General features: G+C 23.7%; 1 protein-coding gene across 1 annotated transcript in view; it reads right to left on the reverse strand.

The window, feature by feature from the left end:
• The window catches only part of LOC145268178 (uncharacterized), a 135194-nt gene that overhangs the window by 16217 nt on the left and 99022 nt on the right, over positions 1–19955 (reverse strand). Inside the window, exon 7 of the mRNA XM_080123394.1 lies at positions 17530–18015. Coding sequence (XP_079979520.1) covers positions 17530–18015 — 486 coding nt within the window. The remainder of the gene's footprint in view (positions 1–17529; positions 18016–19955) is intronic.

Below are 19955 nucleotides of genomic sequence, written 5' to 3' on the forward strand. Positions count from 1 at the left end.
AATATGCTAATAAAAAGTTTCCACATAACTGAGAGGCAACTGATTAGTCTAAAGTTTTTCATTTCACCCTTTTTTGTCTTATCTTTCATGATCAAGACTGCAATTTCCTTTGTCAGTCACCCAGGAAAGCTACCTGTCACCAAACAGTCTTTTAATATTGTTGCAAGAAGTGGGTGAAGGGCTGGAATGTTTTAAACAAGGTCGAGATGCTTTCCAATTTGGAAGCTTCATCTTCAACATCTTAACGGTTCCTTTGTTGTTCTATTCTAGAGGACACCTCCCTTTTAATATCTTTGGTCCACTCTTTATCAACTCTCTTTCCCTAAATGTCTTTCCAGAGTACCCGAGATTCATCAGAATTTGCTATAATGTCTAAACGTTTCCATCACCAGGACTCTTTCTAAATTTCGTTTTTATATTTTTATACTCTGAGTAGCTTCGACACACTATTCGCAGCAGCTTTAATAACTTTTATGCACTCATCTAAATTATTTACCGATTAAAATGGTAAGACTTCATTGACTTTTGTAGTGACAGATTTAGGTCGTTTCCTATTGGCAAATCAGATTCGGTGGTTGTTTTAAATTGCTAGCTCTTAGCTTTTTGTCTAACAATATGAAAATATTAGTATTTTCTTTTGTCATCCCATGTTCAATCATATGTTTAACGATAGCTTTTGTGGAAAGAGTTTGATTGTCTTAAGTTACAATATTTTCGTTTACAGATAAAATTGTTTCTTCTACCGCCGACACTTCGTCGAGTTCATCAAGTTTACTGATGTACACATTCTCATATAAGTCTTCCTTCTCAATTCCTCTTTTTAGTTTTTCAATAGCAGTTAACCACTCATTCGTTCTTATCACACTTGCTCTGCAAGGTTTTTACTCTGTTAATTCCAGCAGGCTTAGCTCATTTCATCGTTGATGCATTCGTTGTCTATATTGGTTCTCAGAGGATCACTCTTCAAATACCATTTTATCACAATTTTATTTAAGGCCTTAGTACAATTTATTTTTGTGATAATGTTTTAAAAGTGCCTCCAACTGATGGTCTGGAAAGCCTTATTCTTTCCTCTGGCGGACATGGGGCCTGCATTTGAGATTCCGGTCCCACGTATGTCGTTTGTAGTTTGATAGTTTTGAACATCTCTTATTGAAATAATACAAGGAATGGTATGTATGAGGTTTTCTTTCCCCGGTATTTTTATTGAGATACCGTCTCAGAATTTCTTACTCAAGCTAAAGACCCAACTTTGGCCATGAAAAGTCGTTAAATCCTGCCAGATGTCAACCTGGCATGTAAAACTGATGTTGCTTAATATCAAGTATTTACTATTCTTAGAAATGTTGTCTCCAATTTTGTTTAATGGAGACTTTCTACCATCTATGACGTTTGACCCATGACTATTATAACTATTATTATATATTATTATAATGATTATTATTGTTGTTATTACTATTATTTATTATTATTGATATTATCATTATTTTCTTCTATATGTGCGCATCCCAACAAATATGTCAGACGTAGCCTTTGAACATTGAATGGCATGCGCAAAGCCATTGCTCGTAACAAGAGTCGTTTAATTATCAAACGTCTTTCCTTTTAATTTTATTGAGCAGATAATTGGGCCTCACATCAGTGAGGGGGGGGGCCGATACGCGAACAAGCCGTAGAGAGGAGGGGCCTTAAACAGTGCGTATTCTCTCCTGATGACCCAATATTATCTATAAGACGAAATACCCCCCAAACATGACTATATAAAGTTTTAAAAGATATGCTATGAAATACCCCCCCCAAAAAAAAAAGCAAGAGAGAGATAAAGCCCTAGGAAGGCGCTTTATCTCTCTCTTGACATTAACTTTATCCGAAAAGAAAACAGCTAATAAACATCAGTATATAAAAGCCTATAAGGTAAGCTGTTTCTCTCAAATACATCTTCTGTTGTTTGCTTGCTTCATAGCGAGTTTCTACTACTGTTCCGGTAGTAATTTTTATCCTCCTTTATAATGATAAGCATTATCACCGTTAGTATGATTATTCCTAGTAATCTTAAATTTTACTTTCGATTCTTCTTCTTCTTCTTCTTCTTATTATTATTATTATTATTATTATTATTATTATTATTATTATTATTAGTAGTAGTAGTAGTGTTCGTTAACTTCACAGTGTTGTGATATTTTACACTGATTAATTTTTCACTCAAGAGCGGATTTTTACACCAAAACTAGCGAGCATATTCAATTAGACTTAATTAGATGGAAAGCACTTGCAGAATATGGCTTGTTCTTCAGTGATGCCATATTCTGAAATATGTAGAACCCTGAGACTGCCCACTCTTGAGCATCGGAGAAATCGTGGTGACATGATCGATCTCTACAAGTACATCCATGAGATCTATGATACAAGAAAGCCGTCTTTTCAGATCACCAAAAATAGTGCAACCAGGGGGAACAGCCTCAAAATCGTAAAAAAACACTGTACGCTAGATGTCCGCAAAGGGATTTTCTCACAGAGGGTTGTCAACACATGGAATGATCTCTCAGATGCAGTTGTACAAGCACAAACGGTAAACGCATTCAAAAGCAGACTTGACGCCCATTGGAGATTGCTGCCGAGTTTTTTTGCCTCTGCATCAGTTTTATCTGGTCTGTGCATGTGGCTCATGTGTATTAATCTCCGCATTCAAGGATTTTCCTTAATATTTCAGCTGTTTTCATTATTGTTATTCGTTGTATCTTTCCAGCCATTCCTCTGATTCCAATTTCTCCCATTCTTTTTTCAAAGTTTTTCGGAATTGTTCCTTGTGCTCTTACTATTATAGGTACTATCCTAATTTTTTTATCATCCAAATCCCTTTCAGCTCTCTGACTAGCTCTGTGTATTTGCTCCATTTCTCCTTTTCTTTGATATTTATTCTGTGATCAACCGGAACAGCAAAGTTTATGATTTGGCAATAACTTTTCTTTCTTGTTAATTATTATGACATTTGGTCTTCTTGTTTGAGCGGGTTTATCAGTTTGTATGTCCATGTCCCATAGGGTTTTTTATTCTCGTTTTCAAGTACTATTGCTGGCTTATGCTTGTACCAGTCATCTGTGTGTTCGAGATGCAGTTGCTTGCACAATTCCCAGTGTACTGTCCTTCCCACTGGGTTGTGCCAGTTCTTGTATCCCTTTTGGGTTAGTTTGCTACATTCACTTATTATATGATTTATCATTTTGTCTCTTTGTCCACAGAGTCTGCATTTGCTGTTTTCTTGTGTTTTGTTGATCTTTGCTTTGATGTGGTTGGTTCAGTTATTAGGGATTAAGTTTCTCGCTTTACATGTCCTTTTCGCATCCATGTCCAAGTTTTTATGTTATTCTCATTTTTTTGTCATCCTTATGAATCTTCCGTGTAGTTGTTTCTCTTCCCATTTTTCTTTTCTTGTCTTATCCTTTGTCTCTCTGTTTTCTGTTTTATTGATTTTTTCAGTGTTTCACGCTGCCATGATTATTCTTTCAGTGTTTAACCATGTATTTTTCTAGTGCTTTTTGCTGTCATTCACACAGTTTTCTATACAAACCTGTCCCCTCCCGCCGTCTTTCCCTTTCATGTAGAGTCGGCCAACATCATCCTTTAGGTGTAGTGTGTTGTGCATGGTCATAAGTTCCCTGGTTATTATTATTATTATTATTATTATTATTATTATTATTATTATTATTATTATTATTATTATTATTACCGTGACCTGTAGAAATTCCGTGGTGCCTTTTGTAGCAATCTATGTTATTTACTATTGATAATAATAGTCATTTTGAAATAAGAGATGTTTATCAGAGTCAATATTATTATGGAAACCTGACTCTTTATTTCTCCATAAAATAATGTTCAAATAAATATTCTGTAAATGAATAAAACGAATTTGTTTATTTAAAATTGTGACAAATTAATTCTTTTTTAAACAATAAATATTCTTTGTCTTTTTTCTCCAAAAATAATCATCACACATTTTTTTTTCAAATAAATCAAATGAATGTCACTTGTTGAAATATATTTATTTAAAATTATACTTTAATCGATTGGGTAATAGAATTAGAATTTGGAACAATTCATCTTTTAAATGGATGAAGTTGAAATTTTTACTTTAACAGCATCAGACTGACCACCAATATCCGTCTTTGCTGATCGGATGATTTCATTTTTTTTTTGTTTAAATATGTGTGAAAGATTATAACGCACTATAAACACGAAATGGATGAGCGTATAAGAAAGACCCAAGGAAATTCCACGGTTTCTTATCCATCATCTTCATTTCTAACCGTACAAATACTTGTCAGCTAAATATATTTTTTAATAAAAAGATAACATTTTAATTTTCTTTATATTGTAGCAATTGCAATTATAATTTTAACATAAATATTCTACTTATTTAAACTTGTAACTGTTCAATGCAATAAGATGCAAAAATCATACTATTAAAACTATTTAACTTGAAGTGGTAGGGAGCGACAGATTTCTATTTTTGATAGTTTATTCGATTTTAGAACAATTAATTTTGAAATGTGCAAAAATTTCATTCCTGGCAAACAATGACATTAGCTATTTTTCATCCTTTGGCGAGTGAACGATCTCACTTTTAAAAGTGGGAGTGAAAGACGATAATGTACGCACACAAATTGCATTAACATATTTTTATATAGATCATCAATTAACATATTATTATATAGATCATCAATTAACATATTATCATATAGATCGTCAATTAACATATTATTATATAGATCATCAATTAACATATTATTATATAGATCATCAATTAACATATTATTATATAGATCGTCAATTAACATATTATATAGATCATCAATTAACATATTATTATATAGATCATCAATTAACATATTATCATATAGATCGTCAATTAACATATTATCATATAGATAATCAATTAACATATTATCATATAGATCATCGATTAACATATTATTATATAGATCATCAATTAACATATTATTATATCGATCATCAATTAACATATTATCATATAGATCGTCAATTAACATATTATCATATAGATCATCAATTAACATATTATTATATAGATCATCAATTAACATATTATCATATAGATCGTCAATTAACATATTATTATATAGATCATCAATTAACATATTATCATATAGATCGTCAATTAACATATTGAATACATAATCAATTAACGTATTATTATATAGATCATCAATTAACATATTATTATATAGATCGTCAATTAACATATTATTATATAGATCATCAATTAACATATTATATAGATCATCAATTAACATATTATTATATAGATCATCAATTAACATATTATATAGATCATCAATTAACATATTATTATATAGATCATCAATTAACATATTATTATATAGATCGTCAATTAACATATTATTATATAGATCGTCAATTAACATATTATATAGATCATCAATTAACATATTATTATATAGATCATCAATTAACATATTATATAGATCATCAATTAACATATTATTATATAGATCATCAATTAACATATTATTATATAGATCATCAATTAACATATTATCATATAGATCGTCAATTAACATATTATATAGATCATCAATTAACATATTATTATATAGATCATCAATTAACATATTATATAAATCGTCAATTAACATATTATCATATAGATCATCAATTAACATATTATCATATAGATCGTAAATTAACATATTATATAGATCATCAATTAACATATTATTATATAGATCGTCAATTAACATATTATTATATAGATCATCAATTAACATATTATCATATAGATCGTCAATTAACATATTATATAGATCATCAATTAACATATTATCATATAGATCATCAATTAACATATTATCATATAGATCGTCAATGAACATATTATATAGATCATCAATTAACATATTATTATATAGATCATCAATTAACATATTATCATATAGATCGTCAATTAACATATTATATAGATCATCAATTAACATATTATTATATAGATCGTCAATTAACATATTATTATATAGATCGTCAATTAACATATTATATAGATCATCAATTAACATATTATCATATAGATCGTCAATTAACATATTATCATATAGATCATCAATTAACATATTATCATATAGATCGTCAATTAACATATTATTATATAGATCATCAATTAACATATTATCATATAGATCGTCAATTACCATATCATATAGATCATCAATTAACATATTATTATATAGATCATCAATTAACATATTATTATATAGATCATCAATTAACATATTATTATATAGATCATCAATTAACATATTATCATATAGATCATCAATTAACATATTATATAGATCATCAATTAACATATTATATAGATCATCAATTAAGATATTATCATATAGATCATCAATTAACATATTATCATATAGATCGTCAATTAACATATTATATAGATCATCAATTAACATATTATTATATAGATCATCAATTAACATATTATTATATAGATCATCAATTAACATATTATATAGATCATCAATTAACATATTATATAGATCATCAATTAACATATTATTATATAGATCATCAATTAACATATTATCATATAGATCGTCAATTAACATATTATATAGATCATCAATTAACATATTATTATATAGATCATCAATTAACATATTATTATATTCATCGTCAATTAACATATTATTATATAGATCATCAATTAACATATTATCATATAGATCGTCAATTAACATATTGTATAGATAATCAATTAACGTATTATTATATAGATCATCAATTAACATATTATTATATAGATCGTCAATTAACATATTATTATATAGATCATCAATTAACATATTATTATATAGATCATCAATTAACATATTATTATATAGATCATCAATTAACATATTATTATATAGATCGTCAATTAACATATTATTATATAGATCGTCAATTAACATATTATTATATAGATCATCAATTAACATATTATTATATAGATCATCAATTAACATATTATTATATAGATCGTCAATTAACATATTATTATATAGATCATCAATTAATATATTATTATATAGATCATCAATTAACATATTATATAGATCATCAATTAACATATTATCATATAGATCGTCAATTAACATATTATATAGATCATCAATTAACATATTATTATACAGATCATCAATTAACATATTATCATATAGATCGTCAATTAACATATTATTATATAGATCATCAATTAACATATTATCATATAGATCGTCAATTAACATATTATATAGATCATCAATTAACATATTATCATATAGATCATCAATTAACATATTATCATATAGATCGTCAATTAACATATTATATAGATCATCAATTAACATATTATCATATAGATCGTCAATTAACATATTATATAGATCATCAATTAACATATTATTATATCGATCATCAATTAACATATTATTATATAGATCATCAATTAACATATTATCATATAGATCGTCAATTAACATATTATTATATAGATCATCAATTAACATATTATCATATAGATCGTCAATTAACATATTATATAGATCATCAATTAACATATTATCATATAGATCATCAATTAACATATTATCATATAGATCGTCAATTAACATATTATATAGATCATCAATTAACATATTATTATATAGATCATCAATTAACATATTATCATATAGATCGTCAATCAACATATTATATAGATCATCAATTAACATATTATTATATAGATAATCAATTAACATATTATCATATAGATCGTCAATTAACATATTATATAGATCATCAATTAACATATTATCATATAGATCATCAATTAACATATTATCATATAGATCATCAATTAACATATTATTATATAGATCATCAATTAACATATTATTATATAGATCATCAATTAACATATTATCATATAGATCGTCAATTAACATATTATCATATAGATCGTCAATTAACATATTATATAGATCATCAATTAACATATAATCATATAGATCATCAATTAACATATTATTATATAGATCATCAATTAACATATTATCATATAGATCATCAATTAACATATTATCATATAGATCATCAATTAACATATTATTATATACATCGTCAATTAACATATTATATAGATCATCAATTAACATATTATCATATAGATCATCAATTAACATATTATATAGATCATCAATTAACATATTATATAGATCATCAATTAACATATTATCATATAGATCATCAATTAACATATTATCATATAGATCATCAATTAACATATTATATAGATCATCAATTAACATATTATATAGATCATCAATTAACATATTATCATATAGATCATCAATTAACATATTATCATATAGATCCTCAATTAACATATTATCATATAGATCGTCAATTAACATATTATATAGATCATCAATTAACATATTATTATATAGATCGTCAATTAACATATTGTATAGATAATCAATTAATGTATTATTATATAGATCATCAATTAACATATTATTATATAGATCGTCAATTAACATATTATTATATAGATCATCAATTAACATATTATTATATAGATCATCAATTAACATATTATTATATAGATCGTCAATTAACATATTATTATATAGATCATCAATTAACATATTATTATATAGATCATAAATTAAAATATTATTATATAGATCATCAATTAACATATTATTATATAGATCATCAATTAACATATTATTATATAGATCGTCAATTAACATATTATTATATAGATCGTCAATTAACATATTATTATATAGATCGTCAATTAACATATTATTATATAGATCATCAATTAACATATTATTATATAGATCGTCAATTAACATATTATTATATAGATCATCAATAAACATATTATTATATAGATCATCAATTAACATATTATTATATAGATCATCAATTAACATATTATTATATAGATCGTCAATTAACATATTATTATATAGATCGTAAATTAACATATTATTGTATAGATCATCAATTAACATATTATTATATAGATCATCAATTAACATATTATTATATAGATCATCAATTAAAATATTATTATATATATCGTCAATTAACATATTATTATATAGATCGTCAATTAACATATTATTATATAGATCGTCAATTAACATATTATTATATAGATCATCAATTAACATATTATCATATAGATCGTCAATTAACATATTATTATATAGATCGTCAATTAACATATTATATAGATCATCAATTAACATATTATTATATAGATCATCAATTAACATATTATCATATAGATCGTCAATTAACATATTATCATATAGATCATCAATTAACATATTATCATATAGATCATCAATTAACATATTATTATATAGATCGTCAATTAACATATTATTATATCGATCATCAATTAACATATTATCATATAGATCGTCAATTAACATATTATCATATAGATCATCAATTAACATATTATTATATAGATCATCAATTAACATATTATCATATAGATCGTCAATTAACATATTATTATATAGATCATCAATTAACATATTATCATATAGATCGTCAATTTACATATTGTATACATAATCAATTAACGTATTATTATATAGATCATCAATTAACATATTATTATATAGATCGTCAATTAACATATTATTATATAGATCATCAATTAACATATTATATAGATCATCAATTAACATATTATTATATAGATCATCAATTAACATATTATATAGATCATCAATTAACATATTATTATATAGATCATCAATTAACATATTATTATATAGATCGTCAATTAACATATTATTATATAGATCGTCAATTAACATATTATATAGATCATCAATTAACATATTATTATATAGATCATCAATTAACATATTATATAGATCATCAATTAACATATTATTATATAGATCATCAATTAACATATTATTATATAGACCATCAATTCACATATTATCATATAGATCGTCAATTAACATATTATATAGATCATCAATTAACATATTATTATATAGATCATCAATTAACATATTATATAAATCGTCAATTAACATATTATCATATAGATCATCAATTAACATATTATTATATAGATCGTCAATTAACATATTATTATATAGATCATCAATTAACATATTATCATATAGATCGTCAATTAACATATTATATAGATCATCAATTAACATATTATCATATAGATCATCAATTAACATATTATCATATAGATCGTCAATTAACATATTATATAGATCATCAATTAACATATTATTATATAGATCATCAATTAACATATTATCATATAGATCGTCAATTAACATATTATTATATAGATCATCAATTAACATATTATCATATAGATCATCAATTAACATATTATCATATAGATCGTCAATTAACATATAATATAGATCATCAATTAACATATTATCATATAGATCGTCAATTAACATATTATATAGATCATCAATTAACATATTATTATATAGATCATCAATTAACATATTATTATATAGATCATCAATTAACATATTATCATATAGATCGTCAATTAACATATTATTATATAGATCATCAATTAACATATTATCATATAGATCGTCAATTAACATATTATATAGATCATCAATTAACATATTATCATATAGATCATCAATAACATATTATCATATAGATCGTCAATTAACATATTATATAGATCATCAATTAACATATTATTATATAGATCATCAATTAACATATTATCATATAGATCGTCAATCAACATATTATATAGATCATCAATTAACATATTATTATATAGATAATCAATTAACATATTATCATATAGATCGTCAATTAACATATTATATAGATCATCAATTAACATATTATAATATAGATCATCAATTAACATATTATCATATAGATCATCAATTAACATATTATTATATAGATCATCAATTAACATATTAATATATAGATCATCAATTAACATATTATCATATAGATCGTCAATTAACATATTATCATATAGATCGTCAATTAACATATTATATAGATCATCAATTAACATATTATCATATAGATCATCAATTAACATATTATCATATAGATCATCAATTAACATATTATGATATACATCGTCAATTAACATATTATATAGATCATCAATTAACATATTATTATATAGATCATCAATTAACATATTATCATATAGATCGTCAATCAACATATTATATAGATCATCAATTAACATATTATTATATAGATCATCAATTAACATATTATTATATAGATCGTCAATTACCATATTATATAGATCATCAATTAACATATTATCATATAGATCATCAATTAACATATTATATAGATCATCAATTAACATATTATATAGATCATCAATTAACATATTATCATATAGATCATCAATTAACATATTATCATATAGATCATCAATTAACATATTATCATATAGATCGTCAATTAACATATTATATAGATCATCAATTAACATATTATTATATAGATCATCAATTAACATATTATTATATTCATCGTCAATTAACATATTATTTTATAGATCATCAATTAACATATTATCATATAGATCGTCAATTAACATATTGTATAGATAATCAATTAATGTATTATTATATAGATCATCAATTAACATATTATTATATAGATCGTCAATTAACATATTATTATATAGATCATCAATTAACATATTATTATATAGATCATCAATTAACATATTATTATATAGATCGTCAATTAACATATTATTATATAGATCATCAATTAACATATTATTATATAGATCATAAATAAAAATATAGTTATATAGATCATCAATTAACATATTATTATATAGATCATCAATTAACATATTATTATATAGATCGTCAATTAACATATTATTATATAGATCGTCAATAAACATATTATTATATAGATCGTCAATTAACATATTATTATATAGATCATCAATTAACATATTATTATATAGATCGTCAATTAACATATTATTATATAGATCATCAATTAACATATTATTATATAGATCATCAATTAACATATTATTATATAGATCATCAATTAACATATTATTATATAGATCGTCAATTAACATATTATTATATAGATCGTAAATTAACATATTATTATATAGATCATCAATTAACATATTATTATATAGATCATCAATTAACATATTATTATATAGATCATCAATGAACATATTATTATATAGATCGTCAATTAACATATTATTATATAGATCGTCAATTAACATATTATTATATAGATCGTCAATTAACATATTATTATATAGATCATCAATTAACATATTATTATATAGATCATCAATTAATATATTATTATATAGATCATCAATTAACATATTATTATATAGATCATCAATTAACATATTATTATATAGATCATCAATTAATATATTATTATATAGATCATCAATTAACATATTATTATATAGATCGTCAATTAACATATTATTATATAGATCGTCAATTAACATATTATATAGATCATCAATTAACATATTATTATATAGATCATCAATTAACATATTATTATATAGATCATCAATTAACATATTATTATATAGATCATCAATTAATATATTATTATATAGATCATCAATTAACATATTATACAGATCATCAATTAACATATTATTATATAGATCATCAATTAACATATTATTATATAGATAATCAATTAACATATTATTATATAGATCGTCAATTAACATATTATCATATAGATCATCAATTAACATATTATTATATAGATCATCAATTAACATATTATTATATAGATCGTCAATTAACATATTATATAGATCATCAATTAACATATTATTATATAGATCGTCAATTAACATATTATTATATAGATCGTCAATTAACATATTATCATATAGATCGTCAATTAACATATTATATAGATCATCAATTAACATATTATCATATAGATCGTCAATTAACATATTATATAGATCATCAATTAACATATTATTATATAGATCATCAATTAACATATTATATAGATCATCAATTAACATATTATTATATAGATCATCAATTAACATATTATTATATAGATAATCAATTAACATATTATTATATAGATCGTCAATTAACATATTATCATATAGATCATCAATTAACATATTATTATATAGATCATCAATTAACATATTATTATATAGATCATCAATTAACATATTATTATATAGATCATCAATTAACATATTATTATATAGATCGTCAATTAACATATTATCATATAGATCGTCACTTAACATATTATTATATAGATAATTAATTAACATATTATCATATAGATCATCAATTAACATATTATTATATAGATAATCAATTAACATATTATTATATAGATCGTCAATTAACATATTATCATTTAGATCGTCAATTAACATATTATATAGATCATCAATTAACATATTATTATATAGATCATCAATTAACATATTATTATATAGATAATCAATTAACATATTATTATATCGATCATCAATTAACATATTATTATATAGATCATCAATTAACATATTATTATATAGATCATCAATTAACATATTATTATATCGATCATCAATTAACATATTATTATATAGATCATCAATTAACATATTATTATATAGATCATCAATTAACATATTATTATATAGATCATCAATTAACATATTATATAGATCATCAATTAACATATTATTATATAGATCATCAATTAACATATTATTATATAGATCATCAATTAACATATTATCATATAGATCGTCAATTAACATATTATTATATTGATCGTCAATTAACATATTATCATATAGATCGTCACTTAACATATTATTATATAGATAATTAATTAACATATTATCATATAGATCATCAATTAACATATTATTATATAGATAATCAATTAACATATTATTATATAGATCGTCAATTAACATATTATCATTTAGATCGTCAATTAACATATTATATAGATCATCAATTAACATATTATTATATAGATCATCAATTAACATATTATTATATAGATAATCAATTAACATATTATTATATCGATCATCAATTAACATATTATTATATAGATCATCAATTAACATATTATTATATAGATCATCAATTAACATATTATTATATCGATCATCAATTAACATATTATTATATAGATCATCAATTAACATATTATTATATAGATCGTCAATTAACATATTATTATATAGATAATCAATTAACATATTATTATAAAGATCATCAATTTACATATTATTATATAGATCGTCAATTAACATATTATATAGATCATCAATTAACATATTATTATATAGATCGTCAATTAACATATTATTATATAGATCATCAATTAACATATTATCATATAGATCGTCAATTAACATATTATTATATAGATCGTCAATTAACATATTATCATATAGATCATCAATTAACATATTATTATATAGATCATCAATTAACATATTATTATATAGATCATCAATAAACATATTATCATATAGATCGTCAATTAACATATTATATAGATCATCAATTAACATATTATTATATAGATCATCAATTAACATATTATCATATAGATCGTCAATTAACATATTATTATATAGATCATCAATTAACATATTATATAGATCATCAATTAACATATTATTATATAGATCGTCAATTAACATATTATTATATAGATCGTCAATTAACATATTATCATATAGATCGTCAATTAACATATTATATAGATCATCAATTAACATATTATTATATAGATCGTCAATTAACATATTATTATATAGATCGTCAATCAACATTATATATAATTATTATATAGATCGTCAATTAACATATTATTATATAGATCGTCAATCAACATTATATATAATTATTATATAGATCGTCAATTAACATATTATTATATAGATCATCAATTAACATATTATATAGATCATCAATTAACATATTATTATATAGATCATCAATTAACATATTATTATATAGATAATCAATTAACGTATTATTATATAGATCATCAATTAACATATTATTATATAGATCATCAATTAACATATTATTATATAGATCGTCAATTAACATATTATTATATAGATCGTCATTTAACATATTATTATATAGATCGTCATTTAACATATTATCATATAGATCGTCAATTAACATATTATATAGATCATCAATTAACATATTATTATATAGATCATCAATTAACATATTATATAGATCATCAATTTACATATTATTATATAGATAATCAATTAACATATTATTATATAGATCATCAATTAACATATTATTATATAGATCATCAATTAACATATTATTATATAGATCATCAATTAACATATTATTATATAGATCGTCAATTAACATATTATCATATAGATCGTCAATTAACATATTATTATATAGATCGTCATTTAACATATTATCATATAGATCGTCATTTAACATATTATCATATAGATCGTCAATTAACATATTATATAGATCATCAATTAACATATTATTATATAGATCATCAATTAACATATTATCATATAGATCGTCAATTAACATATTATTATATAGATCATCAATTAACATATTATCATATAGATCGTCAATTAACATATTGTATAGATAATCAATTAACGTATTATTATATAGATCATCAATTAACATATTATATAGATCATCAATTAACATATTATTATATAGATCGTCAATTAACATATTATTATATAGATCGTCAATCAACATATTATTATATAGATCATCAATTAACATATTATCATATAGATCGTCAATTAACATATTATTATATAGATCATCAATTAACATATTATCATATAGATCATCAATTAACATATTATCATATAGATCGTCAATTAACATATTATCATATAGATCATCAATTAACATATTATCATATAGATCGTCAATTAACATATTATATAGATCATCAATTAACATATTATTATATAGATCATCAATTAACATATTATCATATAGATCGTCAATTAACATATTATCATATAGATCATCAATTAACATATTATATAGATCATCAATTAACATATTATATAGATCGTCAATTAACATATTATATAGATCATCAATTAACATATTATCATATAGATCGTCAATTAACATATTATCATATAGATCATCAATTAACATATTATCATATAGATCGTCAATTAACATATTATTATATAGATCATCAATTAACATATTATCATATAGATCGTCAATTAACATATTATATAGATCATCAATTAACATATTGTTATATAGATCATCAATTAACATATTATCATATAGATCGTCAATTAACATATCATTATATAGATCATCAATTAACATATTATTATATAGATCATCAATTAACATATTATCATATAGATCGTCAATTAACATATCATTATATAGATCATCAATTAACATATCATTATATAGATCATCAATTAACATATCATTATATAGATCATCAATTAACATATTATCATATAGATCGTCAATTAACATATTATTATATAGATCATCAATTAACATATTATCATATAGATCGTCAATTAACATATTATATAGATCATCAATTAACATATTATTATATAGATCATCAATTAACATATTATCATATAGATCGTCAATTAACATATTATTATATAGATCATCAATTAACATATTATTATATAGATCATCAATTAACATATTATTATATAGATCATTAATTAACATGTTATTATATAGATCGTCAATTAACATATTATTATATAGATCATCAATTAACATATTATCATATAGATCGTCAATTTACATATTATTATATAGATCATCAATTAACATATTATTATATAGATCATAAATTAACATATTATCATATAGATCATCAATTAATATATTATTATATAGATCATCAATTAACATATTATTATATAGATCATTAATTAACATATTATTATATAGATCATTAATTAACATATTATTCTATAGATCATCAATTAACATATTATCATAGATATCATCAATTAACATATTATTATATAGATCATCAATAGCTAATTTATTCCATTCAAAATGAGTGGAAGACATTATGCATTTACTAATTGTAGATTTTGCCAACAGTAAATTTTAAAATAATTGTTTTTGGTTTGTTTTGTTCTTGTTTCTTCCTTTTTCTCAAAAAATCTTTCACGGTGTTCACATATAATCCATAAAAAGTAGAATCTCATTTTTTTTTTAGAGACGTGCTTTAGCTGAAAGTGTTAATCTTCAAGTTTGCCGAAGTTTGTTGTTTAAATTATGGAATTCACTGAGTAAAACCATATTTTAAAAAATTATACTCCCACATCATACAAATTAATTGCTGCCTAGGTGAGTAGGTTGTACTAATTATGTAACAAAAATATGAAAGACTTACCTGCCATGATTGCTCCAAATCGGAAAGGGCATGGAAAATTATGGGGAGGGTAATTTGGATTATTTGGAATCCTGGAGGTTGTAGGAAAAGCTGCTGAAGTAGGAACTGTAGATCTGATAGTAGTTGTAGGTAGAGTTGTAGTGGTTTGTGTAACTTTATAACTAGTTGTGGGTGGTGTATCGGCTGGTACAGTGACAGGTTTGGTTACAATTGTTGTTGTTATGGTAGGCGTAGTGGGCTGAGAAGTAGTGATGGTGGTGGTGGATTTTGGTTGGGTTGTTGTAGGAATAAGCGCTTGTGTTGTTGGTGATGATGATGTTGTTGTTGTCGGTAGTGTCGTTGTTGTTGTTGCTGTTGGTGTTGTTGTTGGTGTTGTTGTTGTTGTTGGTGTTGTTGTTGTTGTTGGTACTGTTGTTGTTGTTGGTACTGTTGTTGTTGTCGTTGTTGTTGTTGTTGTTGTTGTTGTTGGAGCTTCCTTTTTTGGTCCTTTTTCATGAAAAGAAAAAATAAACGAAATGTTAAAATAAAAAAAATGATCGGTTTTGTAACTTCTAATTTTATTAATTTTGTTAATTTTTTAAATTTTGTTAAAATTTAATTAATTTATTAGAACTTTCAAATTATGTTCAAATTTTTATTAATTTTGTTTTATTTTAAAAATATTTCTTTAAATTTTATTAATTTTGTTATGGTCTAATTGCAACTTTGTTGATCTCGTGTTAAAAGTGATAACATAGTATGTATTATTAACACAATATTCTTCATATGAGCAGACATAGTAAGCCATTAGAAAATATTATTTTCTAATTCAACTCTGAGCAAATAAAACAATGTATGATATACTAATTAATTCTAGCTAAGAGGTTCCTATTAGATTATTTTCTAGAAAGCTTTAAATAAAGACAAGTTGTGAAAATACTAAGCCCATTAAATACTAAATTTTTATCCCATTAAATACTAACTTTTTTAGCCATTAAAAACGGCAAAAGTTTAGCTTATTCACTTAGAATGAATGTTTTATGCCATTTTAATGGTTGAATATGGTTAAATTTGTGCTTAGTTTTTGCTTTAAATACTAATTCCTATTGATTCCTAACTGCACATCAAACTAATACCATAATACTTAGTTCGCTGCACACTATCATTAACAAAGGTTCATACAAAATTTCAGCCAGATCAGCTTAGTAGTTTCCGAGAAAACTTTTAGTGTAAATATGGTATTGTAGTGACTGACTGTTAATCAATGCCTATTAATTTATAAATGTGCATTGAACGGATACCATAATAATTATTTTGCTATACCTTATCATAATGAAGGTCCATACAACATTTCAGACAGATCGACTAAGTAGTTTCCGAAAAAGTTCCAGTGGAGACCAGTGCCCGCTGCTAGCGAGCAATCAATGGTAAGTGCTACAGATGTACAACAGAAAGAAACATCACTTGGAATCATGAAAACTAAAGCTGTATAATTGTAAGTTAACCAAACCTGCCGACCTGCACCCCCGTCTTCTGCTCCCGCCAATTTTTTCTTTATTTGTGTGTCTCATCATAAACTTGCGCCACACCAAGTAAGTGAGGAAGATCAAGGAGGATGGAAAAACAAAGAGAAAAAGCACTAACTGAACCTCCACTGGATGGTATGAAGAGGACTGGGTCCTTCCACAATGAAGATTTGACCATGCAAATTTAAAAATCAGATCTCATGGACTTTTAAAACATATTTTAGAGTCAACTCATTCCATATACCATTTCATGAAAAGTATTCTTGGGTTTTCCTAAGGATGTTGTTGGTACCTATAATTGCAGAGGTTTGAAGGCCCCCTAAAACCTCGGGGATTTGCAGTTTTTTCAATTGTCCTTCCAGACGACTTGATACTACTCCTAATGTACCAACTATGACAGAGATTATTTGTGTTTTAACCCCGTATATATCTCCAAGGCCAATGGAGCATAATTGCTCCATTCCTCATTCTCCTTCTCCCTCACATTCCTGTCCCAGGGTACTGAAAGTCTACAATCTGCCAGTTTTTGAGACCTTGCCAATAATGGTCAAATCCGGACGATTATGTTCCAATTGCTTGGTCGTTATGACACTTTTGTCCCACCATACCTCTAACTTGCCATCCTCACTTGTTCTCACTTCATCAGGAACCTCTTCAAACCGTTTTCCAGCACACTTCACCCCAACCCTCTTACACACTTCCCAATATATCCGGAGTCCCATGCGATCGTGTCTTTTGCAGTACTCTCTCTGGGCCAGTCCACTACACCCTGCTGCAAGGTGCGCAATTGACTCTGAGATCTTACCACAAATCCGGCATTCTGCAGCAACTTCCTCTCCTAGAACCACTCTAAGCCATTGCCATGATGTTTCATCAGCCACTTCTGCTATATCCTGGAAGAACCTTCCATGCATTTTCTTC

The sequence above is a fragment of the Euprymna scolopes genome, chromosome 43 (genome assembly GCF_053919585.1).
Source record: "Euprymna scolopes isolate OS-2025 chromosome 43, ASM5391958v1, whole genome shotgun sequence".
Classification (NCBI taxonomy): Eukaryota; Metazoa; Mollusca; class Cephalopoda; order Sepiida; family Sepiolidae; genus Euprymna; species Euprymna scolopes.